Here is a 24,834-nt window from a genome sequence, read left to right on the forward strand (position 1 = left end):
GTCTTTGACATTGCACTTTTGCTATGTCGAAGCATACTGGTGTCATATTATGATTGGCGGGTAACACTAGTGAGATGGCTATTTATGCCTTTCTCTTAGGATTTTCTAGTCCGACCGGTCAAAAAGAATGATATGAATGTTAAGTTTTAAGAGATAACTTAATCTTACTCATCACAGACAAGAGCCACAAAGCTCACTTGCTTAGTTGTGCATGGAGATGCTCATCTAAGCTACAAGAGATACAAAGTTTAGAAAACTTTGTTTCAATGGTCATTAAAGGTACACAAATACCAATGTACACATAACATATATTGTTTTTGTATTTTTCAATTTTTCAAAATTTTTTTTTTTATTTCAAAAACAAAAATTGAACAGTTTTAGACCCCATAAAACAACCAGATTAACCTAGTTAATTAGCCAAGTGATTAACTTAGTCAATCTCAGCAATTCTAGGTTATCACAAACACACAATCATATCAAAAGTATAAAGCAGCGGAAATATAAAAGACACAATGATATGATGACCCAGGAAACCACACGGTAAAAACCTGGGGAGGATTTGACCTAGCTATCCTCAAGGTAAACCTGAATCCACTATGCAAAAGAATCGAAGTTCATACAAAAGGACTTACAAGCTCCCTGCTTGACTTCCTAATGCTACCCACCAGTAGAACTTACTGACACGACCACGTGCAAGCTCCGAATCCACAGACTCCTTCTTTCTTGGATTCTCCAATCAGCTACAAGCACCCACGCTGGATAATCTTTAAGTTTCAATGGTAGCAACCGAGTTGATCATCAAGATGTTGAAGTAATCTCTACCTTGAAAACCCTAAGCTTTGTGTAAAGGAAAGCTCCTCTAGATCTCACAAGAGATTTACACAAAACAGCAAAGTATGAGCAACAACTCAATTGGAGCAACTCTAAAAACGTGGCTAGGGTTTTTCTTTATATACCTCGGGTAAAAACAGAAAACCTGAAACATTTAATGAGCTAGGGCTGAGCAGGAATATTCCACAGAAAAACATTCTACCCAAGATTCGATTGATCGAGTCTTTCCTTCAATCGATCGAGCCAGGCCGAAATGCACCAATGCATCTGCAGCCACTCGATTCTAACTTTACATGAAAGACCCAACTTTGAGCAAGCCTAAATAAGACTAAACAACATGTTTTGATCATGGTTTGCCAACAATACAAATTAGAGTTCTAAATACATAAAATCCTAAATCTTCAAAACCTAACAAACTCCTCCTTTAGCAATTCGTGACAAAACACACATACTAGGCTCAAAGTTTACAATTTAAAAAGCCCTTTACAAAATAATGCTCATAAACCAAAATTCAATCCTAACTACTATCCATCAATTACAAGTATAGATAGCAGCTCAATTGAATCGACCTGTTTACTCCTGAAATACTCAACAAACGCATAAACGCATGTGTGATAGAAAATAGTATATAAACAGGAATAACATTCTTGTATGATTCACATAAACACACAATAAAGACATATATTAAATGAATAACTCATAGAATATAAATCAATAAACAGTGAATCCAAAGCATCAAGAATCAAAAAGAAAACATGTATATCAATCAATGTTACTCCCGCTAACATGAATATCCCCAAAAACAATGATATACAAGGTGAAGCGCCTAAATAAAATCTAACAGCTCCACAAGCTCCTCAAAACAACAAAAAGTCTCCCTAACTACAAAACTCCTCTACAAACACTACTCCCCCTTTTTGTGTCGGAATGCCAAAGGGCAATCACAATCCATCATCAAAAGGAGGTGGTGAGGAAGACCGAAGATGTGCCAGATCAGCTCACAACGCACGGATCTCATCAAGCAAGTCCACCAAAATCTAACCATGATCCGCTTGAACAGTCAGGACAGTCTCCAAAGTACGACGGATATCAAAGTCATCCGATGGAGGTGGAGGAACAGCAGCAGCAGCAGCAGCATCAGGATCAGGAACAGCCTCACCAGAAGGACCTGTAGAAGAAGAGGGAGGAGGTGCAAACCCAGAATGTGAAGACCTAGGGTGTTTAGAGCCAGCTCGAAGATGAGCAGCCCTCTGTCTAAGAAAAGACACACCTAAAGGACCAATGACATGCACAGGCTCAGAAGAGGGAAAACCGCTAAGATCAAGATAAAGAAGAATCCTATGAATAAAAATAGGATGAACCAGGGCATGAGAGGAAGATGAACTCCCATACAGCTTGTTCAAAGAACGAAGAAACAGATGAGGAAAACAGATAGGAGCATCAGTAACTAGAGCATACAAAAAGACACACCTCTCGAGAGGAATGGTGTGCAGATGAGAAATGGGCCAAAAGCAATCACACGCTATCCTAAAGAAAAGATAGTGAAGCTCAGAAAGCTCAGCAGTGGTGATCCTAGGATCAAAATCCAACTAGATAGATGACCTAGTGATGTAAAACATGATATCACTCAAAATGGGAGACTCATCATAAAGGGTAGATAGGGTGCTGGACCAAAGGTACCCCAAGAGCATCAGCCACTACGGTAAGAGTAATGGTGTACTCTGCGCCTCGTATTCAACTCTTCACTAAAGTGTTGGAATCATAGACGCGGATCAAGATGTTCGAGTAGAACTCTCGAATCAAGGTAGCAGGTGGAGGAGGATCAGAAATATCCACCAAGGGTAGCTAGCCCCTACGCTCTAAGTTTTCCCTAATGGCAGGATCTAACTCATCTAGAATGACAGAATGCTTAGACCATATCTTACGCTTAAGGTTCAGCTTCTCAGAAATCTCCTGGTTTTTCTCACTCGAAAATTTCTCACGGTCAAAGGACGGGGGGGAAGGAGTAGGTGAAGGGACAGACCTACGAGCCCTAATTTTCCTAGGCATGATGCTAAGGAAAGGACAGAGACGCAAGAGAAAACCAAAAGAGAAACAAATAAAAAAAAAAAGGGCAGACTGCAAATTAGCACCAAAAAAAAAAACTATATGATGCATGATCTAACCAAAAACCCCAAAAATTTGAAAACCACTTGTAAAATTTTGAAGCACATTGATGAATTAAGCATTACAAAATACAATCCATAGATGATAATGCCTAATTACATCCAATTAACAAGCCAATTTTATCAAATTCAACCTAATTGAACAAAATCCCCAATTTAGAACAATTATAAACCCTAGAATTTTCAATTTTCCACAAAACCCAAAATTGATCAAATTAAACTATCAAGAACATATTTATAGCTTGTCCCCATAAAAACCCATTGATCAATTGCACAAAATTGGGCTTAAAACATCAAAAATCCCAAAAAGAAAGAGGTCCGAAATTATGAGATAAAATGCATGAAAAATGCAAATAAACTCAAAAATGAGGGGCAAAAGAGACTTACCGGCTTGAGGAAAGAGAATTCTTGCAAAAATTTTGGAGGAAAACGACAAAAAATCACTGTAGATCCTTGCCTAGTCGGAGAGAGAAAAGAAAGTTTGAAAAAGTCTTTTGAAAAAGTAGTGGAATCAGTCAAAGAGTACTGTTTAAAAAACCTAATTCACGACTTTTGATTGATCGAAAATTACAAACGATCGATTGAATCACTCCGAAAGTTTTAAAAAGGATTTTAAATATTTTCGATCGATTGAAAAACAGAATGGATCGATCGAAACAGGCAGTGAATCACAGTATTTTGAGAAAAATTTCAGTTTTGAAAAAAAAAAAACCAATTTTTGAAAATAACTCCTCAAAGCATTAAAAACAATGAAACACAATGCATGAGTATGAGATGAAATGGAATGCTTTTTCAAAAACCCAAATTTATAATCCCAGATTCTCCAAGGTAAAATTTCAACCGGTTCTTCCTTTAAATTCACAAGCAAAAAAAATGTTTTGCATAATACTCAAGGTATTTTTCAAACTTGGTTGGTCAGACAAAAACACACACAATAACATGTACAGTGTTTAGCAAAGAGTAACTTGTGTAGTGTGTGCAGACTAGCACAAACTTGAGATACATGTAAGATGATATGTGAATAGAAATCAATCACAAAATCTACAAAATTCATCACACAGAATTTAAAAGAGACTATCACCTAAAGAGTTACATCCTATAACTCCCACATTTCCTAGAACAAAAGCTTGCAATCATGTAAGTTTCTTATATTTTTGCCTCATTATTATGTGAGATGGCATCAAGCCTAATAATACACACCAATTTTAATTATGTGAGATAGCATCAAGCCTAATAGTACACACCAATTTTAAGCATTAAGCAATTAAGTCGAGGCATCACCTTATGTTCTTTTTGTGCATGTGCTACACTTTCTCGAGCACAGAATCTTATGATATGCACTAAGGTGTTCATGATTGGCTAGTGAACAATGGTGAGATGGTTATTTATGCCTTTCTCAAAAGGATCAAGTCCGACAGTCAAATAACATGTGACTTCAAGATCAAGACAAAGTGATCAAAAATCATAAACATCTTTCCCACACAACATGCACTATAAAGTTTCAACTAGTCAAGTGCAATAAATAAGCTCATCAAAGCTAAACAAGGTACATAAGACATGTTATGTGTAACTAAATTGACCAACCTTGTTTTCAGAAACCAAGAAACATAGTGCTTAACATATTTTGCTTTTCTCCTTTTTTTTCTTTTTTTTTTTTTTTAAATTTATTAAAAGAGAAAACCAATAAATCCTAGAATGAAATGCATGAATGTAATTCAATGCAAGTCCTAGAAAAAAGAAAAACACAAAAAAACCAAATAACAATGGTCACGAAGGAATGAGCAATGAAGCAAAAGGACCATGTCAGAAAGACTCAATTAGGTCGAGTCTTTTGCATCCAAAACCTTTTAGATGCACAATGAGCATTGGAGTTCTTATTCACATTCACATGATTTCTAACTCCAGGATTGGAATAAAGGTTCAACGCCTTTACCAATTCACCAATGAGTGCCATAAGATCTTGTGCTTGAGGCACAGGCACCTTTGGTTTGTTTACTCTCTTAACAGCTTGAAGCTTGTAACATTTAGGACGAATGTGTCCAGACTTTTCACAATAGTGACAAACCCAAGCAGGTTTACCATGTATCTTGTCCTTAGAATGGGTAGAATCCTTAGGTTTAGAGTCTCCTAGATCAACCCTAATCTTCCTAGGTGGTGAAACTTCTATGGGTTTAACAACCTCACTCACAAGGGGCTTAACAGTTTCACTCACAACCTCACTCGCAGAAGGTTCAGAAGAAGATAGAGGAACAAAGTTTGTGGAATGTGGTGCAGAATCGAAGATGCTTTCAACATATCCTAAACCAAATTTATCAGAAGGATACTTTTGAACATTCAACATGTGATCTAGTTTAGAACTAGCAGATCTAGCAACAGATAAATCATGTTCCAAAGTTTTAACTCTATCAAGCAAGAGCATGTTCTCAGATTTAACATTTTTCAAAACATCATTAGCATCAAACAAGTTAACAAGCAAATTCTTCTTTTCAAGCTCAAGAGATTTAATTTTCTTCAGGCTAAGTTCAACATTCATAGCATCCTTTGCAGCAATTTTGCAAAGTTTATTGTAGGCCTCTTGAAGATCTGCATCCTCAGAGAGTTCCCCATCAGAAGGGTTCTCTTCAACAGATATGCTTTCATTTATTACTGCAGTAGCAATGAAAGCAATGAAGTTTCCATCCTCGTCACATTCAGACTCATCATCAGAAACCTCATTATCACTAAGGGTTACAGCCATACCTTTACCCTTAGATCTCAAGAATGTAGGACATTCAGATTTCACATGACCATACCCTTGACAGCCAAAACACTGAGCACCCAAAGGATTGTTTGAAGATTGACCAACTTTTTCTCTAGGTTTTTCAAAATTATTAACCTTAGTGGGATCATTCTTCCTAAAGTTTCTAGGTTCAACAGTGTTTGTACCTCTTGCCTTTCTATTGTTATTCCTAAGAAAGTTTCTAAAGTTCTTGGCAAGGTACGCAATCTCTGTAGCAAAGAGCTCATCATCAAATCTACCAGCATCAACATCATTAACTGACTTAAAAGCCATTGATTTGGATTTGTTCACTTTGGGTAAGTCAGACCCATAGGATTGAAGAGATCCTACAAGCTCATCAACAAGGATGGTGTCCACATCCTTGCTCTCAGTAATGGCAGTCACTTTGGGTCTAAAGTCTTCAGTTAAAGATCTAAGAATCTTCCTAACAATTTTAGGTTGATCATAGATTTCACCCAAATTAAAAGCAGAATTAATAATATCATTTAATTTAGCATAGAATTCATCAAAAGATTCATCATCAAACATTCTAATGCTTTCAAATCTAGAAGTCAATTGCTGCAATTTATTGATCTTTACTGTCTTCGTACCTTCATGCACAGTTTGGAGGATTTTCCAAGCAGTGTGAGATTCTTTTAAATTCCTCCATAGAAACAGCATTGAAGATGGCATTCATAGCTTTGCTATTGAAGCCTGCTGCTTCTTTTTCAGAAGTTTGCCACTCACTCACAGGAGTAATGGGCTTCTGTCATTTGTATTCAACGGAATTCCAAACCCTCTCATCAATAGATTTCAGGAATGCTTTCATCCTTACTTTCTAATAAGCATAGTTATTCCCATCAAAGTGAGGAGGAACAACAAGAGAGTGTCCATGCTCCATGACAACAGGGGTCAAGGATCAGCTTTGAGATCAAAAAATCTCAAACAAAAGAGCTACCTGCTCTGATACCACTTGAACAGTTTTAGACCCCTTAAAACAACCAGATTAACCTAGTTAATTAGTCAAGTGATTAACTTAGTCAATTTATGCAAATCTAGGTTATCACAATCACGCAATCATATCAAGAATATAAAGCAGCGGAAATAAAAATAACACAATGATATGATCACACAGGAAACCACACTGTAAAAACCTAGGGAGGATTTGACCTAGCTATCTTTAAGGTAAACCTGAATCCACTATGCGAAAGAATCGAAGTTCATGCAAAAGGACTTACAAGCTCCCCGCTTGACTTCCTAATGCTACCCACCAGTAGAACTTACTGACACGACCACGTGCAAGCTCCGAATCCACGGACTCCTTCTTTCTTGGATTCTCCAATCAGCTACAAGCACCCATGCTTGATAATCTTTAAGCTTCAATGGTAGCAACCGAGTTGATCATCAAGATGTTGAAGTAATCTCTACCTTGAAAATCCTAAACTTTGTGTAAAGGAAAACTCCTCTAGATCTCACAAGAGATTTACACAAAACAGCAAAGTATAAGCAACAACTCAACTGGAGCAACACTAAAAACGTGGCTAGGGTTTTTCTTTATATACCTAGGGTAAAAATAGAAAATCCAAAATGTTTAATAAGTTAGGGTTGAGCTGGAATATTCTACAGAAAAACATTCTGCCCGAGATTCGATCGATCGAGTCTTTCCTTCAATCGATCGAGCCAGGCCGAAATGCACCAATGCATCTGCAGCCACTCGATTCCAACTTTACATGAAAGACCCAACTTTGAGCAAGCCTAAATAAGACTAAACAACCTGTTTTGATCATGGTTTGCCAACAATACAAATTAGAGTTCTAAATACATAAAATCCTAAATCTTTAGAACCTAACAGGAATCATCCTCGCAACTCACCATAAGCCTCTTTAAGTCTGAATGCTCAGTTTTGAAGCTAAAATTCTCTTGCACTGCGTACCAGGTCAACGCATGTCACACCGCCAATTTAGTCAGGAATACCATCCCTTTCATTGGCTGCTCCCCAGACGTCCAACTTGATACTTCCCCAGGCCTAGCAATTTAGTGTAGAGATTGGCCCAGTTAGTCATACTGGTAAATCCTACCACCAGCAAGCCATCTACAAGTACCCCTATTATAATCTCCATGTCTTGTAGCATGATGGTCATCTCACCGTGGGGCAAGTGGAATGAGTGTGTCTCTAGCCGCTATCACTCCACCAACGTCGTGATCAATGCATGATTAAGGTCTATATTTGGGACCTGAAGTAGCCCATCTAACCCCGCATATGTGATATAAGTAGCAATTCGTGGATCTAACCCACCTTTAAGCAAACCTTTCTCTCGGTGACGATAAGTTAGTACACCTGGTACTTCCTGCAAACGGAGCAGCTCAGTATTAATAATAGCATTCACTAAGCATGTAATAATTATGCTTCAAACTTAAATGCCAAAAATCTTTCTACTACATATATTGACTACGATTTTGGACAAGTGCATACCTCGCTTGCCGAAGGAGCATCCCAAAGCAAACTTGAACGATGCACAGCCTACCTCATCAAGACAGTATCTATAAAGGGTCCCGCTCGATGTGGGTCCATATCTGGCATAAATTAAAGGTGATTAATGGCCCATTAAGTGACTATTGGCCCATTAGGTTGAATGCAAAGCATAAACATTCTACTTCTCTTTTTAAGGAGCATGACACATTCTAATTCTCTTTTTAAGGAGCATGCCCAGGCCTAACCTTTTAGATCTTTTCTTATATTTTAAAAAAAAAAAAAAAAATCATCCTGGCCCTTTTGCTTTTGTTTTGTTTTTTATTTTTTTTATTTTTTTTTGTTTTTGGGTAGTACTAGAAGTTAAATTAAGAAACTTGAGTTAAAATCCCTCTTTCTCTCCCCATAGTTCAGATTGTAATATATTATTCTACATGGTACATATTTGCGGGGTGTATCATAGAAATTTCAATTATAAAAACATGAAATTTTCTCATATAAACATTTATGTAGAATTCTTAGTAAAGCAGGTTTTGCTGTAAATCCATTCACAATCTTTCGCAACTTGAGGACACTTGGATTCAGCTTGTTAATTCACTATTTCCAATTTTGCTTAGATTGTATTTTTAGGGATAGTTGCAATGTGCATAATGAATTACAAAATTTTACAATCTAATTGATCAATTGGATTATGAGATACCAAAAAAAAAAAAAAAAAGCAGATAAAAAACGACATGCAAGACAAACCCTAGATAGAGTAAGAGATAGGGAGATAATATGTACCGTTGGTGATGACAGCGTTGGTCTAAGGAGGCACTTTGAACTCTTCGGCAGCGAATTTGAGAACAACGGTGAAAGGTGCTGCCTTTGGAACGCTGAGAGAGAGAGAGAGAGAGAGAGAGAGAGAGTTAATTTGAACGAGCTTCGGATCGAAGGTGAAAGTCACTTTGAAGGAGACTGAGAACGAGATTGAGACAGTGAGAGCGAGATTAAGACAGTGAGAGGGAGACTGAGAGAGTAAGTTTGAGTGAGAGAGAGGGAGATTGAGAGACTTAGGGAGACTGAAAGTGAGATTGAGAAAGTGAGAGGGAGATTAAGAGAGTAAGACTGAGTGAGGGAGATTGAGAGATAGTGAAACTGTGAGTTTAAGGTGGGAATTCAGAAGCTACAAACCCGAGTTCAATGAACTCGAATATGAGTCTGGATTGTGGAAGTGTCATACCCGAGCCATACTCGAGTTTGTGGAACTCGGGTACTGCATATGTAAGATTACACAGTACTTGAGTCTACGAAACTCGAGTTCACAACACATAGTACTCGAGTTTATGAAGCTTAAGTACCAAGTGGCTTTTTTTAATGCCCAAAATCCAGCTTAGCCAGCGCCACGGTGGCATGCTCACTAGGAACTTGAGTTTACTAAACTCGAGTACCATTTAGAACTCAAGTTTGAGAAACTCAAGTGCCATTTAGAACTCGAGTACTAAAAAAGTGGTAGATTGCTAATTAGTTCAAAAACAGTGTTAAATTGCTACAAATTTTGCCAAAACGTGATATTTGACTATTTTCACCAGAATAAGGTAGTAATAATAATAATAACAATAATAGTAACAATAATACTTTTCTTTAATGAAAATTAACAATAATACTTAATATGGATACAAAGCTTAATAATAAATTTGAGATGCATACAAAAGCAAGCCACAGGGGCAAAGGGGCTTGAAGTATTTAGGGGCTTAAGGTGAAAACTGAATTGATATATTTAAATGACTTAATTTTTTTTTAATATTACTTAAACTCTATTCTTTTGATTTAGAGGCAAAATTACTAATTAACATGAGTCACATAGCTTTTTTTGTTTTTTAGAAAGTCTATAGACATAAAAAAAAGTTTAACAAAACTTTTCACACCTATTGATATAACAGATTGATAGTGGTAAGTAAAAAAGTGATGTTAGTGGTGGACTTAGATGAGAACTAATAAAAGTTTGCCAACCTTGTAAAAAATGTTGTGAAATTTTTTGTGTATTGCATTTTTTTTTTTTAGAAGTGCTACATTCACTATATTTTCACAACAAATCCTAAGTATTAAATTGTTACTAGTTCTAATTTGAACCCACCGCTGAAATTCATTTTTTGTCTACTAATAACAGCTAGAAACAACCTACCACTTAGAATTTGTGGTGAAAAAATGTTGTGGACGTAGTATTTCTTTTTCTTTTCTTTTTTGGTTTTTCACTTGACAAAAAATATTATTTTATTTATTGACTAATATTTAGACCAAATTAATACTATTATAAAGAAAGAAATAACCCTATTAGTTAAAATTTAAGAGCCTTTTTCTACTTGGGCATTAGGCAGTCGTCTCATTTGCCTATACTATAGAACTGCCCCTGGAAGTAAGCTTGGCACTATCTTAAGGAGCTGCTAAAAAGCTTTAAAAGTTAAAATCTCGGTGAAAACATCATTTTGGTCCCTTCATTTTGGAGTAACAATCAATTTTTCTTTTAATTTTGGGTTTTGGGATCTGAATTCATGTTTTTTCTTCTAATTTTTGTATTTTTTTTATTTCCTTAAATTGATAAATTATTATTTTTACTCAAATGCTAATGTGTCATTTTATATTATTATTTTAGTTGCCACATAAGTTTTAAGTATGCCAACCGTGCACACTGTTTGCCGCGTAGGCATTTTTTGTTAATGAGTTAATGGTAAAGACCAAATTGACTGTAAGTTGAAAATAACCAGGACCCAATTAATTGCTACCAAAATATTGTGACTAAATTGATTGTAATCCCAAAATCTAGGGACCAAAAAAGTATTTTTGACTTAGAAAATACCACCAGTTTGACCATATGACTTTAATGAACCTTGGACTGTGCACAGTGTATTGCAGCGATGGAACCAAAATTTATTATTGGAACCATAATTTATTGGGCTTGACTTACCTTCAATACTATTGCAAGTAAAAATGTAATGTTAGTGATGAACCCATATTAGAATTAGTAAGAATTTGCCACATCAGCAGTTTGTAAAAATATTGTAAAATAGTTTAGTATCTGTAGCATTACTCTTCTAAAAAACATATCTCATTTATGTTGCAATGAAATACACACAATCAATACATTCGGAAAATGGTAACCACGTCTGCACATGTCAATGCATATAATTTCATAAATCACACTGGAGCCTGGAGGGAGAGAAGGCAATTTTGCATGATGAGATCATTTATCATTTAACCTTAGACTGTAAGTTTCGTGAGTATTTTAATAATAAACATTAACGTTGAAGGGGAGTTAATTTTCAGTAATAAGCTATAAATTCAATAATAACCAAAGCATTGTCATTAACTCATCCAAAGGTTTGTGAACCATCCATTAATTCACTACCTTCTGTTCTAATTTTACTTGTAAAGGCAAGCAAAGTATTGGAATATCTGGGACTGCAAATTGGGGTGGCAGAAGCAAATCAAGCAGAACCCAACCAGTAAATTGACAAGTTTGGCTTTTCCTAGCTTGGATTGAGCCTTGATTGAGACACTACCGGACGTCAGGAAGGGCAAAGCTCAAGTTATAGGTCATATTTTAAAAAGCATAATATTGAATGGGTTATATGTGTACTACCATTATTCTATTCTTTTTTATTATTGTTTGGAGAGGTATGTGAAGTCCTAGCATTATTCTATTCTTTTTTATTGTTATGAGAATTTTTTTAATAATTTAGATTATTTAGTCCGTTAAATATCTTCTTCAAATAGATATTTGAGTAAAAATTTAAACTTAGTGTTAATTTTATCGGAACATAAATTTTTTTAACATTATAATAAGTAAATATCATACAAATATAAGGAAATGTATAAAGTTTTTTTATATTATTGATCAAGTGATGCTATAGATACAACAATTCTAAAGAGGTCTTGATCATCCATGCTTGTGCATGATTTGAATTGTAAAGAGGTCTGACTATAGTAGAATTTTCCCCTAAATACTAAAAGCATATGTTTTGTGTTTTGGATGAAGACCTTGAGATTCAAACCCCCAATCTCTTCTATCTAATTAAGATATTAAAATATACAGCATGTTTTTCTTTTCCTTGATTAATTAAAAACTTAAAAGTTAAAACATACTAGTGAAATAATTAGCTCAAGTCAAATCTTTATAAAGCAATGATAAAAAAAAAAAAAAATGAGGAAAGAAAATTTTAAGAAAGTAATGATAAGGAAGTTTTTGTAGTTTAAAATTGTGCAAAAATGAGTTTGTGATCATCATGAATGTATCAACAAATTTTTTTTTTCTTTTGATTTGATAGTGGAGGGTAGAAGATTTAAACCTCAAATGTTTGCTAAAAAAGTGTGAATTTAAAATATATATATATATATATATATATGATAGAATCTCAACTTATGTCATTTGTTTTGTGATAATTACTCTATTAGAGTACAAATTAGGATAAAAGACCATATTTGATAGTAGAGGCTCGTTGACATTATGGACGAGTTTGGTGTAGATGCCATTCATGATGTTCCATGCATTTTCGTGTCCAATTGAATTGAAGGCACAGCTCATGAGTCAACTTTCCATAAAGCTGTTTAACCTTCCTGTAGTCCATGACAAACTATAAAAATGACTTTGCAAGTGGTATGTCTTCTCCATATTTATTGCTTCCATTCATGATGTTTCATGCATTTTCGTGTCCAATTGAATTGAAGGCGCAGCTCATGAGTCAACTTTCCATAAAGCTGTTTATCCTTCTTGTAGTCCATGACAAACTATGAAAATGACTTTTGCAAGTGGTATGTCTTCTCCATATTTATTGCTTTCTCACATAAACGTCAATGAAGAATACGACTTGTCCTCCCAACTTTCAACACGTTAAATTAAGTAGCATTGTCATACCGTGTAAGAAAAATTGATCAATTTGTCTTTGTCCGTCAACCACATGTCAAGAATGTCAAGAAATAGTTGCTCAAATTAATGCACCAAGTGATTGTCGTTCATTTATTTATTTTTATTTCATATATATGTTATTATTATTAAATAAAATAACTCAAGAAGAATGAGAGCTTGATGGCCCAATCACTATTTTTTTTTTCTGTCCTAAAAGCCAACCTTACAAAATCAGCCCATCAGACTTCTAGAAGTAGCCCATGACAAGATTGTGAGCAATGAAAGTTCACATTTCGATGTAATAAAAGAAAATCAAAACTCAAAAAACCTTTTAAGCATGAGCTTTACATCTTTTATAATGGGCTGTAAGGCCCAATTGATATCTGAGGAGTTCTTATGTGTAGACCACTGACCTGAAAATAGTCATACACTCTTCCTATGGATGAGCCTACTTCTAGTTCTAGTTCTAGCAAATTAAAAAATTCATATGAACAACAGAAGTTGAGTGCAACAGTATTTGTTTCATCCACAGGTATTGGAAATCATTTATATTAATTCTGCAATAAATTTCACTACGATCTCTCTTTTAATGTAACCTCTCCAAAAAAATGTTGAAATGGCCAAAAGCCAAACAAACCTAGCACTTCCTGTCATGGATTTTTACAAGTTACAAGGTCAAGAATATGAGAACATTTCCTACTTTCAAATCCACACCGTCTAAGCAGAAGCACCACCCCACAGCACCAGTAATGTAGAAACATTTCTTACTTTCAATTTCATATTTGACTCTTTCTTTATGCTATTTTGACAATTATGAATGTGATCCCCCAGATTTGATCGGATATTTTCTGTGTGTGTGTTGTATATGTGTGTGATGAGTCTCGCATTTAAGTATATACTGGGTTTGGGTTGATCTGGATTTTATTAACAATTACCATGGTTTTGAAACTCGAACCGTTCAAAGAAGGTTCAACCTCTTTAAGGTCAAACTGAGGTTCAATTATGCAAGAACGAACCATGATGTGTTATTTAATTTTTTTTATTAAATTTAATTCATAAATTGTGCCTATATATAATAATTTTCTATATCTTACCGGCCTAATGGTTGACATGCTAGACATGCATATATTAGCCTAGAGAAGCCAAGTTCAAATCCTCGTGCTTACTAATTTCAACAAATATCATATGGGCTAAACCATAACCAAAAAAAAAAAAAAAATCAAACTTTGGGCTGGTTATGGGTTAACTGGGTTAGACTACTCGGTCCGGTCCAAGTCTGACAACACTAACAACTACAATGAACCTCAATTTTGACTAGTCATTTTAAAGTATAGAGCAAACGTGACTAACATTTTTTCTTGGGTCATTATAACGAATTACCTAATATTTAAAATTGAAGAACACCTCATAACTTGCATACTGACTTTTGCAATTAGAGTCATTCCTATCTTTGTTGCATGCATCCAATTGAAGTTATGAGTCATGAGTCAACAAATAGCTTCCAAGAAGTTATGTTTCCCTACAAATTTGAATACCGACTCTCGCAAATAAAGTTATCACTATCTTGGTTGCATATATGCACTTTCATATCCAATTGAAGCCATAACTCATGAGTCATGACTCAACAAATAGCTTCCAAGAAACTGCATTTTTGTACAAATTTGAATACTGACATTTTCAAATAGAGTCATCTCTATCTTTGTTGCATCCACCTTCATATCCAATTGAAGCCATGAGTCAACGAATAGCTTCCTAGAAGCTACATTTCTGTACAAATTTAAATACCAATTTTTGCAAGTAGAATCATCCCTATCATTATTGCTTTCTTACTAAAACATTAAAGAAAAATATAACTTGTCATCCCAACACATAATAATAATAATAATAATAATAACATCAGTGGAAAGTTCAACAAATTAAATAAAAACTAAAGTTCAGTACGGTCATACCGCGTTAGAAAAGTTGATCCAAATTCTTCTTTCGTTAACTGCTGGAATGTCACCAAACGACTGGCTCAAATTAATGATTGATTGTCTTTTTTTTAATGTATTAAATAAATCAAGAAGAAAGGGAGCTAGATGGGCCCTATCACTATTCTTTTTCTGTCCTAAAAACCATCAGTCTTACAAAATCGCCCCATTGGACTTATAAAAAGAAGACCATGAGAAGATTGTGAGCAATAAAGTTTTACATGTACAAAAAGAAAAAACAATACAAAAAACTTTCAGACTTTCATAATGAGCTTTATATATTCTATAAGGCCAGCCCAGTTTATATCTGAGGAGTTCTGAATCGTGTAGACCGATCTGGAAAAAAGTTATACGCGTGAGAAAATTTAGAGGATAGCAGTCCTTAGAGTCGGTTTGGTTTGAAAGATGAAAAAGTGGAAGGATAAAAATTGTGAGAGAATGAAAAGGTAGAAGGATATAAAAGATTTAGTTTTCTCTCATTTGTGTTTAATTGAAGGGGTGAAAAAGTGAAGGGATAAAAAAACTTTTTTGTTTGGTTGAGATAAAAAATGAAAGGATGAAAAATAAAGTTGATATAAATTTACTATTATGTCCTTACTAAATATATAAATAAAAAGTAAATTTATTATTAAAAAAATTTGTATGAACACTTTATTATTATTTTTTTATAAAATAAGCAAATGCTAAAAGGATATTAAAAAAAAAAAAAGATAAAACAAACAAAAAGAACCAACGTACTGTGCAAAATTTTATCCCAAAAAAAAAACCAACGTGAACGTACTGTGCAAACTAGAAGAAATTTTATCCACGTAAAAAAAAAAAAAAAGGAAAAAAAAAAGTAGGTGAGAGAGGTAGGTGAGTGTAATAAAGGTGAGGATATTTATAAAAAAAAAAGGAAAAAAAAAAGTAGGTGAGAGAGGTAGGTGAGTGTAATAAAGGTGAGGATATTTATGTAATTTACTACCCACATCATCTTTTCTCCTTAATTTTCTTCCCAAATTGGGAGGACAAAATTATGTAGGCCAAAGAGATTATTTTCCACACCATTTTCTTTCTCTTTTAAACCAAATAAGAGTAACTTCTATTTTTCACCCAACTCTCTTCTTTTTCTTTTCCACCTTCCCTGTTTTCACACAAATCAAACTTGCCTGATTGAATCAATGAATCCAAGTAAAAGTAAAAACAAATGGACTTATGAAGTCCTCTCGAAGCAACGGTTGACCCAAGTCTATAAATCTTCACTGACCCAAATAATACTTGGTTGCTTAGGAATAGGGGAGGATTCCATAATAATCCATATACTCCATCTAAGTTGGTTTATTAGATACTGTGAGAAGCCTTTCCAGACCACAGATATGGATATTTCCCTTAGAATAGTTATCCCATCCTTACTGTTGTTTGCGCTTTTCATCGTAGACCTTGCAGAAGGCCAAAACGGGTGTCCTGAATCACGGTGTGGAGAAGATGGCCCAGACATCCGATTTCCTTTCCGACTCAAAGACAGGCAGCCAGACCAGCAGTGTGGTTATCCTGGCTTTGATCTCTACTGCTCTCATAACAATGATACGGTGCTCGAGCTGCCTACTTCAGTTAAAACCTTTGTCAGTTCTATTGATTACGAATTTCAGTTAATCCACTTAACTTTCTCAAATAGTTGCTTTCCAAGAGGACTCAATATATCTTCCTCGCCTTTCCAATTTAACGAAAATAAATATGTTCGTTATAAACATTTTCTTCATGACCTTACCGTTTTCAATTGTACGCGAGAAACTACAGTTACGGACAGTTGCCAAGAAGTTTATGTTTTTCCTTCAGATTCTTACATCGCCGACTTGCCCATATTATCATGTAGAAAGATATATAGCTTTTCATCAGATCCACATGATTCATTCGCTTACGGTTCCCCTTTTGTTGAATTGACATGGTCCCGACCGAAATGCGGATACTGTGAAGAGAAAGGCAAGAAATGTAGATTCGAGAATAATAGCACTGATTTGAAAACAGAGTGCTTTGACCCCGACAAAGACAAAGGTATTGTATTATTTCTACCCAATTTCCACTTCTATAATCACACAAGTTCTGTTTCATGCCAATATATATTGATTTTATCAAGCTTAGTTTATAAGTGGTCTGCAACGGTAATTTCCTGTAACCAGTCATGAAGTTGTTATTATTTTTTTTTTTTTCAACTAAAAGAACATTATTTTAGAACTAGGCTTGTAAGTCGTGTCTGTATTATTTCAGAAGTCGGCTAGTGTCAGAAGAAAAATGATTAGATACTGTTAGAGTAGACCGTAGAGCGACCTAATTCTTGCTTCTTTCATATATATAAATTGTGTATCTTATTATAAATTTAATTAGTAATACTAACTATTACATAATAAAGGCCGTATCAATTCTACTTTCATGGTACTAAAAAATTAGTCATGTTTCAAAAATCCTTGAATAGGCAGGTAGCTCATCAGTTAAAACTAAACCTCACGGTATCAATACAAAATTTACCTTAAAATATTAGCATAAGTGTGGTAATTAGTACTTTCTCATCTCACATAATAACTTATCCTACTAATTAAAATCATGGTGAAATCCATTATTTATATAAGAGAAAAGACTATCACATTGATGTAAAGATTAATTGCCTAATTATCATTCTGCTAATGGTGATAAGACTACGGCACACTCTTAGTGCAATGGTCACTTCACAAGTATAAGTACTTGTGAGGTGTGGGGGGTAAGGGCTGGGATTTAAATCTCCAGGAAAGAGCTTCACACACATATACACTTAGATTATGTTATAATAGAATTTCTATCTTGTATAAAAAAACAGTGACAACGACAAAGTTTGGCCACAACTTCCTTTTAAAAAATTAACATTGCTATATATTTTGAAAATCTAACTGTTAGATTGTATGTTTTTTTACGTTTTTAACACACATATCAAATTTTGTGTTAATCAAATGTTATTTACTATATGATCCATAAGTTTATTTTTTATGCATAATTTTAGACTATAAAAACTTGCAATTTAAACAATTAATTGATGACATCGCAATTAATCTTTGATCTTCTAGAAATTTTGCAAGTAATATAAGAATGAAATGCAATCTAATGGTAGATTTGTCAAAAGTTATATTCAATAAAAAGATATTGAGTGAAATATAGCCTTAAGCTACAACAAAGTTTATAGTCAAACTTTTTCATAGTGATAAAATTTTACACACAATTATATTTTGTTTTATGATAAGTGTAATTAAAAGCTGATCATGTTAAAATATTTTACAGGTAGATCAAGAAAAATAGTGATCACTGGTGAGTTTTCCATTGGCCATTCGAAAATTCAGTGTAAATTACTTTTTATTTTCTTGACTCATTAATATTTGACATGCAGTTTCCATCTTGGGGTCATTTCCTTTGGCATTAGTAGTCTATGTACTCTATTATGTCTATCGTTATGACAAAACTGAAAAAGAAAATCAGGTTAGGATTGAAAAGTTTTTGGAGGATTACAAAGCTCTCAAGCCCACAAGGTACTCATATAACGATGTTAAAAGAATTACAAATCAATTTACTGAGAAGTTAGGACAAGGAGCCTATGGAACAGTGTACAAAGGAAAGTTTTCAAATGAAATCCATGTTGCTGTGAAGGTCTTGAGCAGTTCCAAGGGAAATGGAGAAGAATTCATAAATGAAGTGGGAACAATGGGTAGAATCCACCATGTTAATGTGGTTCGTTTGGTTGGCTTCTGTGCTGATGGATTTAAAAGAGCTCTAGTTTATGAGTTCTTACCAAATAATTCACTAGAGAAGTTTATTTCCTCAGTAGATTCTAATCGTTTCCTTGGTTGGGAAAAGCTACAAGACATTGCTCTCGGCATAGCAAAAGGAATTGAATATCTTCACCAAGGATGTGATCAACGAATCCTCCATTTTGATATCAAACCTCATAATATTTTGCTAGACGAAAATTTCAATCCAAAAATTTCTGATTTTGGTCTAGCCAAGTTATGTGCAAAAGATCAAAGTGCAGTGTCCATGACCACGGCTAGGGGGACCATGGGTTACATTGCACCCGAAGTGTTCTCTAGGAACTTTGGGAGTGTGTCTTACAAATCAGATGTTTACAGTTTTGGAATATTGTTGCTTGAAATGGTTGGAGGTAGGAAAAATGTTGATGTAACCGTGGAGAACACTAGCCAAATATATTTCCCAGAATGGATCTACAATTTGTTAGAGCAAAAAGATGACCTACAAGTCTATGTTGAGGATAATGGAGATGCTAAAATTGCGAAGAAACTCGCAATTGTGGGACTCTGGTGCATCCAATGGCACCCAGTGGATCGTCCTTCAATGAAAGTTGTGGTCCCAATGCTGGAGGGAGAAGGAGATAAGTTAACCATGCCTCCTAATCCCTTTGCGTCTACAAGCCCTACAAGAATCAATGTAAGTATGCTTTCAAGGCGTCTAAACCAAGAGTTAGAAGTCATCCTTGAATCAGAGTAAGGATATAAAGTAGGACTCCTAGATAATCATAAGAGTTGCAATCATGTTGTACTCAAAGATTGAAATTATTAATCTTATGGTCAATGTAGAGACTTCAAGTTTTTTTATATGAAGTATAAGGAAGATGATGCTTATAAAAAAAGTATTTCTTAATTTCTTGTTGAGGCAGGAAAGAATACAAGGTTTAATTTTTTATGTTTATTAAATCTTTATATTTTATATATATTTTTTAATTTTCAAAATTTTTTAGAATAAGGCTATATTTCCTTATTTTAGAGAATTTTTAAGAGTATTTTAGTTAAAATTGAGCCCTTACATGGAATGGTATAAATTAAGATTTGTTTTAGAATTTTTTTTTTGGCAAAATTTCTTATTTTTAGCCTAATTTTGAGCAATGAAGTTTCGTAGTTGCACTAGGACTTCCTTGGTGATTTCCAATATAAATGAGCGGTCATAGCCTTTAGGCATTCATACTATTTAGTAATAAAAGATTTCAAATAGTGTTTATTGGTTTTTTCCGATGGATGCTGGAGGACTCTTTTCTCATTCCATTAAATTTGCTTGTAATCAAATTAAATTCTTAATATATACTATTTGATGTAAAATGAGTTAAATTTTGTAAAGAAGAAGAGCTTGAGGAATTGCTGTCGGAAGAAGCCTGCTCAAGCCGCGTGCCAAACACCATATTTCACCTTCTCAAAGTGCCAAGTTAATGTGCAACATCCACTACAAAAAAAGTTGGCTTTTTTTTTAAGGGTCAAAAAGCTTGAAAAACATAAGAAAAATTCACAAATATATATATATATATATATTATTTTAAAAGTTTGTATGACCCTTGTTGACCTTCGAAGCATACACCACCAAAAACAAAATTTTGACATCTTTCGTGAACCTTAGAACAAGCGTTTTATCTTTACTGAGGATCACCAACCCTTGAAAAAGGTAAAAATAACCGAGGGTCAAAAGATGTAAAATCAAAACCCTTGATAAAAAAAAAATAATTAAAAAAAACCACAACCATGCACCTATACTTTAACCTTAAAGAACTACATATTACAAAATCTATATTATATCAAAACACAATATTATATAACCGGGCCCAATCTCTTTCAATGTGTACTACAACCACACATACATCAAAAGGCCACATATTACAGACTTCACAATAGATCAAAATGAAATAACAAAGGGAAAAAATAAGTAACTTTACCACTATGATATCTCATAGTTTTGAAAAGCCACATCAAAAAGTTATTTATTTCAGTAACTTTGCAATTAGTGACCTTTTTTTTAATATATTTATTTCAAGCGTGTTTTAAATTATTTCAAGGCAATTAATAACCTTTGAGATAAAATTGAGTAATATAACCACGCTACTTTGTAGTTTGCTAATTGTATCGACAGATTTCAGTGAACCCGTGATAAAGTAGATCGAAATAAGTAAAGTTTATTTTTTATTTTTTGGAAATCATTTGCAACATTAGCATCCTGCCAAGTCAAAAACTTCTTGCTATGTTAGCATTGAATTGGGTTACCCAACCCGATCCAACCCACAACCTACACTGCAAATTGGATCAATTTGATCTAGAGCACAAAATGAACCAATCTGGATTGTTCATCAATGACCAGGACTTGATTTTGATCATTTACCTTGACTTCAAGGGTTAATTTTTTTCAATTCAACTAATTTTTACACAATATTTTGTGTTGATTCTATTTTTATAGTCTATTAATTCATATTTTGTGTCCAAATGCTTCATAATAAGATTTCTCACGCTATCCATGTTACCTTAGATGGCAGCAACTATTCAAGTGCTAATGCCAAATTGCAATATTTGGATTTCAAAGAAGATAAGAAGTATAGGAAAGAAGGTTTATGTTCTAGTTGACCAAGAATAGTAAATGTTCAAAAACAAGACGTAAAATCTGACATCTCATTTGCACTAATAACCATAGGCAAAGCCAGGGGGGCCATAGCCCCCCCTGAGTTTTGAAAAATTCCTAGAATTATAGTACTAAAAAAAATAGCAAGAATCGCACCCCCCCCCCCCCCAAAGATATTTGACAAAAAATACATAGCAATTCAGTCTTAAAACCTAGCCCATTCTTTGGCACATAAAAAATTTTGCTAAAAAAAAAAGAACCAAATCACTTGTTAGTCAGATTCCTATTCCTAATTAAATTAAGACTCCAAATTCTAATTGCATCGTGTTAGTGTTGGACATGCAAATAATACTTTGCATTGAACTTATTAGCTTGCATGTCCAGATGTTCATTCATTATGTGAATGATCATTGTGGTCACAATTTATAGTGATTGTTCTTGTTTGGTCAAGCCATGCCTTATTGTTATATTCTTTATTGCTTGATCACATTGTGCATGCTTCATAAGCATTTCAAGATTTCTGCTTACAATGATTGTCTTGTGTTATTGTTTTCAGGAAAACTGGTCCGTATGGTTCAAGAGCTTCACAGAATCTAGAGTTAGGTGTGAGTGAGTTTTGGCAACTGTTCCCAATTCACATTTTAAGTCTAAAGTCTGTTTTAGGGTTTTGTCACGGAATAGCCAAAGGGGGAGATTGTAAGGTTGAATTTATTCAATCATGTGTTGGCTTTATTCCGTGCCAAATTTGAATGTAATTCAACAATTAGATACCCTATATTTAAGTGGGAATTATGTAAGCGTTGTGTGTGAGAGAGTGTGAAGAAATTCAAATGTGTAAGCATTCAAGAGGTTTCTTGCGACTGGATCTCATGAGTGACTTGCGATTGGCAACTCGCCAAAATGTCACACGTGTGAAGCATGTAGGAAGCTGAAGGATCATGACAGCTGGAGCACTATAGGACAAAAAGTATAGTCTGGCCTGGCAGTTATCTCGTGACTCAAACTCGCTACTCATCCCACTCGCGAGACTGAGTCACCAGAATGCCCTGTTTTGCAGAAAAAAATGATTTTTCACATTCCTCACGTACCCTACTATAAATACCCTTATACCCATGAAATGTAGAGAGTTTCCAGAGAGAATTTTGAGACAAAAACCTTAAAGAAAACCAAGATTGACTTATCCACAATCTTAGACTTTTCATCCTTTCCATTGACATACCCTTGAAAGGTTCATTAGCCAACTCCTTATCTCACCATACCCAAATTAGTAAGGAGGTATTTCGGTGCTTGGGAAGCAGTTCAGAGATGACCAATTCACTTGGTTGATGCAGTGGGCTTATTGCGGGACCCGGAAAGCTAAAGAAGACATGGTTAGGCTTAACCTTGTTGGAGTAAGAAGCTTGGAGGGATTAGGTGTATTGGGTAGGTCAGGCTTGGAGGGTCTACTGTTATTCGTGTATCCCAACTTTATTCTTTAGTGGATCATTTCACTGCTTGGAGGGTGGCGGAGAGGTTTTTTGCCGAATTATTCGGTTTTCTCTTCGATAACACGTGCCGATGTTATCTTTGTATTTGCGTCTCTCTAACCCTTACTCTTGCCTTTTAATTGCTGCTGCATTGTGATTAATTATGGCGTAGAGTTGTTTATTTGTTTGGGTTTTTGCTTGTACTTATTATTCTGCACATTTATTGTTTGAGTATAAGCTTGTGTCGGTTATATTTGAAATTGGGGGTCTAAACATTCATTAGTGTTCTACACACTAAGTGTAATTTCAGTTTGAATGCAATATAACCTAAATTGTTAATATATCTTTCTTACTATTAGTGTTATAAATACACACAATTATCTTTTATTTTCATATAGGTGCAATTAGAAGCTAATTATGTTATTTTTACAGGTAAATCAACAAAGATCATGATTCTTGGTGAGTTGCCTGTTGACCATTTGAAATTTAACAATAATTGTTTTTTGTTTGTTTTGTTTTTGTTTTCTTGACTCACAAATGTTTAACATTCAGTTTCCATCTTGGGGTCATTTCTTTTGGCACTAGTGGTTTATGCAATCTACTGTGTCTATCGCTATGACAAATCATAAAAAGAGAATCAAGCAAGAATTGAAAAGTTTTTAGATGATTACAAAGCTCTCAAGCCCACAAGGTACGCATACAACGATGTTAAAAGGATTACAAATCAATTTACTGAGAAGTTAGGTCAGGGAGCCTATGGAACAATGTTCAAAGGAAAGCTTTCAAATGAAATCCATGTTGCCGTGAAGATCCTGAACAGTTCCAAGGGCAATGGGGAAGAATTCGTAAATGAAGTAGGAACAATGGGTAGAATCCACCATGTTAATGTGGTTCATTTGGTTGGCTTCTCTGCTAATTGATTTAGAAGGGCATTAGTTTATGAGTTCTTACCAAATGATTCACTAGAGAAGTTTATTTCGTCAGTAGATTCTAACCATTTCCTTGGTTGGGAAAAACTACGAGACATTGCTCTTGGCATAGCAAAAGGAATTGAATATCTTCACCAAGGATGTGATCAACGAATTCTCCATTTTGATATCAAACCTCATAATATTTTGCTAGACCAAAATTTCAATCCAAAAATTTCTGATTTTGGTCTAGCCAAGTTGTGTGCAAAGGATCAGAGTGTGGTGTCCATGACCACAACTAGGGGGACCATAGGTTACATTGCTCCCCAAGTGTTCTCTAGGAACTTTGGGAACGTGTCTTACAAATTAGATGTTTACAGTTTTGGAATATTGTTGCTTGAGATGGTTGGAGGCAAGAAAAATGTTGGTGTAACAGTGGAGAACACTAGCCAAATATATTTTCAGAATGGATGAACAATTTGTTAGAGAAAAAGGAAGACTTACGAGTCTATGTTGAGGATAATGTAGATGCTAAAATTGCAATGAAACTAGCAATTGTGGGACTATGGTGCATCCAATGGCACCCAATGGATTGTCCTTCAATGAAAGTTGTGGTTCAAATGTTGGAGGGTGATGGAGATAACTTAACAATGTCTCCAAATCCCTTTGCCTCTACAAGCCCTACAAGAATCAATGCAAGTACGCCTGCAAGGCGTCTAAATCTAGATTTAGAAGTCATCTTTAAATTAGAGTAAGTATTCTTAAAATAGAGGACCTCAATGATGATATGGGCTGCAATCATGGTGTACCTAAGGATTATAATTATTAATCTTGTACTCACTTTAGGGACTTCAAGTTTTCTTATATCAAGTACGACTGTATGAGCAAGGCGATGCTTATAAAAAAGTACCTCTTTATTAATTTATTTTTATAATGTGCAGAATTTTGTAGAATAAAGCTTTATCTCATTATTTTAGAGAGTTTTTAAGAGTATTTTAGT

The 24,834-nt window shown here is 34.6% G+C and overlaps 1 protein-coding gene and 1 pseudogene across 1 annotated transcript; both read left to right on the plus strand.

Moving 5' to 3' along the window:
* The first annotated feature begins 16,240 nt into the window (after positions 1 to 16,240).
* LOC111992996 (rust resistance kinase Lr10) lies at positions 16,241 to 19,700 on the plus strand. Its single transcript, XM_024024848.2, has 3 exons — positions 16,241 to 17,107; positions 18,359 to 18,385; positions 18,465 to 19,700. Exons 1-3 carry the CDS (start codon positions 16,432 to 16,434, stop codon positions 19,574 to 19,576), a joined length of 1,815 nt encoding a protein of 604 aa, XP_023880616.1. The 5' UTR covers positions 16,241 to 16,431; the 3' UTR covers positions 19,577 to 19,700.
* A 3,127-nt stretch (positions 19,701 to 22,827) lies between these two features.
* On the plus strand, positions 22,828 to 24,589 carry LOC111992636 (rust resistance kinase Lr10-like; annotated as a pseudogene).
* The last annotated feature ends 245 nt before the right edge of the window (positions 24,590 to 24,834 follow it).

This window comes from Quercus suber, unplaced genomic scaffold (genome assembly GCF_002906115.3).
Source record: "Quercus suber isolate HL8 unplaced genomic scaffold, Cork oak 2.0 scaffold_546, whole genome shotgun sequence".
Lineage (NCBI taxonomy): Eukaryota > Viridiplantae > Streptophyta > Magnoliopsida > Fagales > Fagaceae > Quercus > Quercus suber.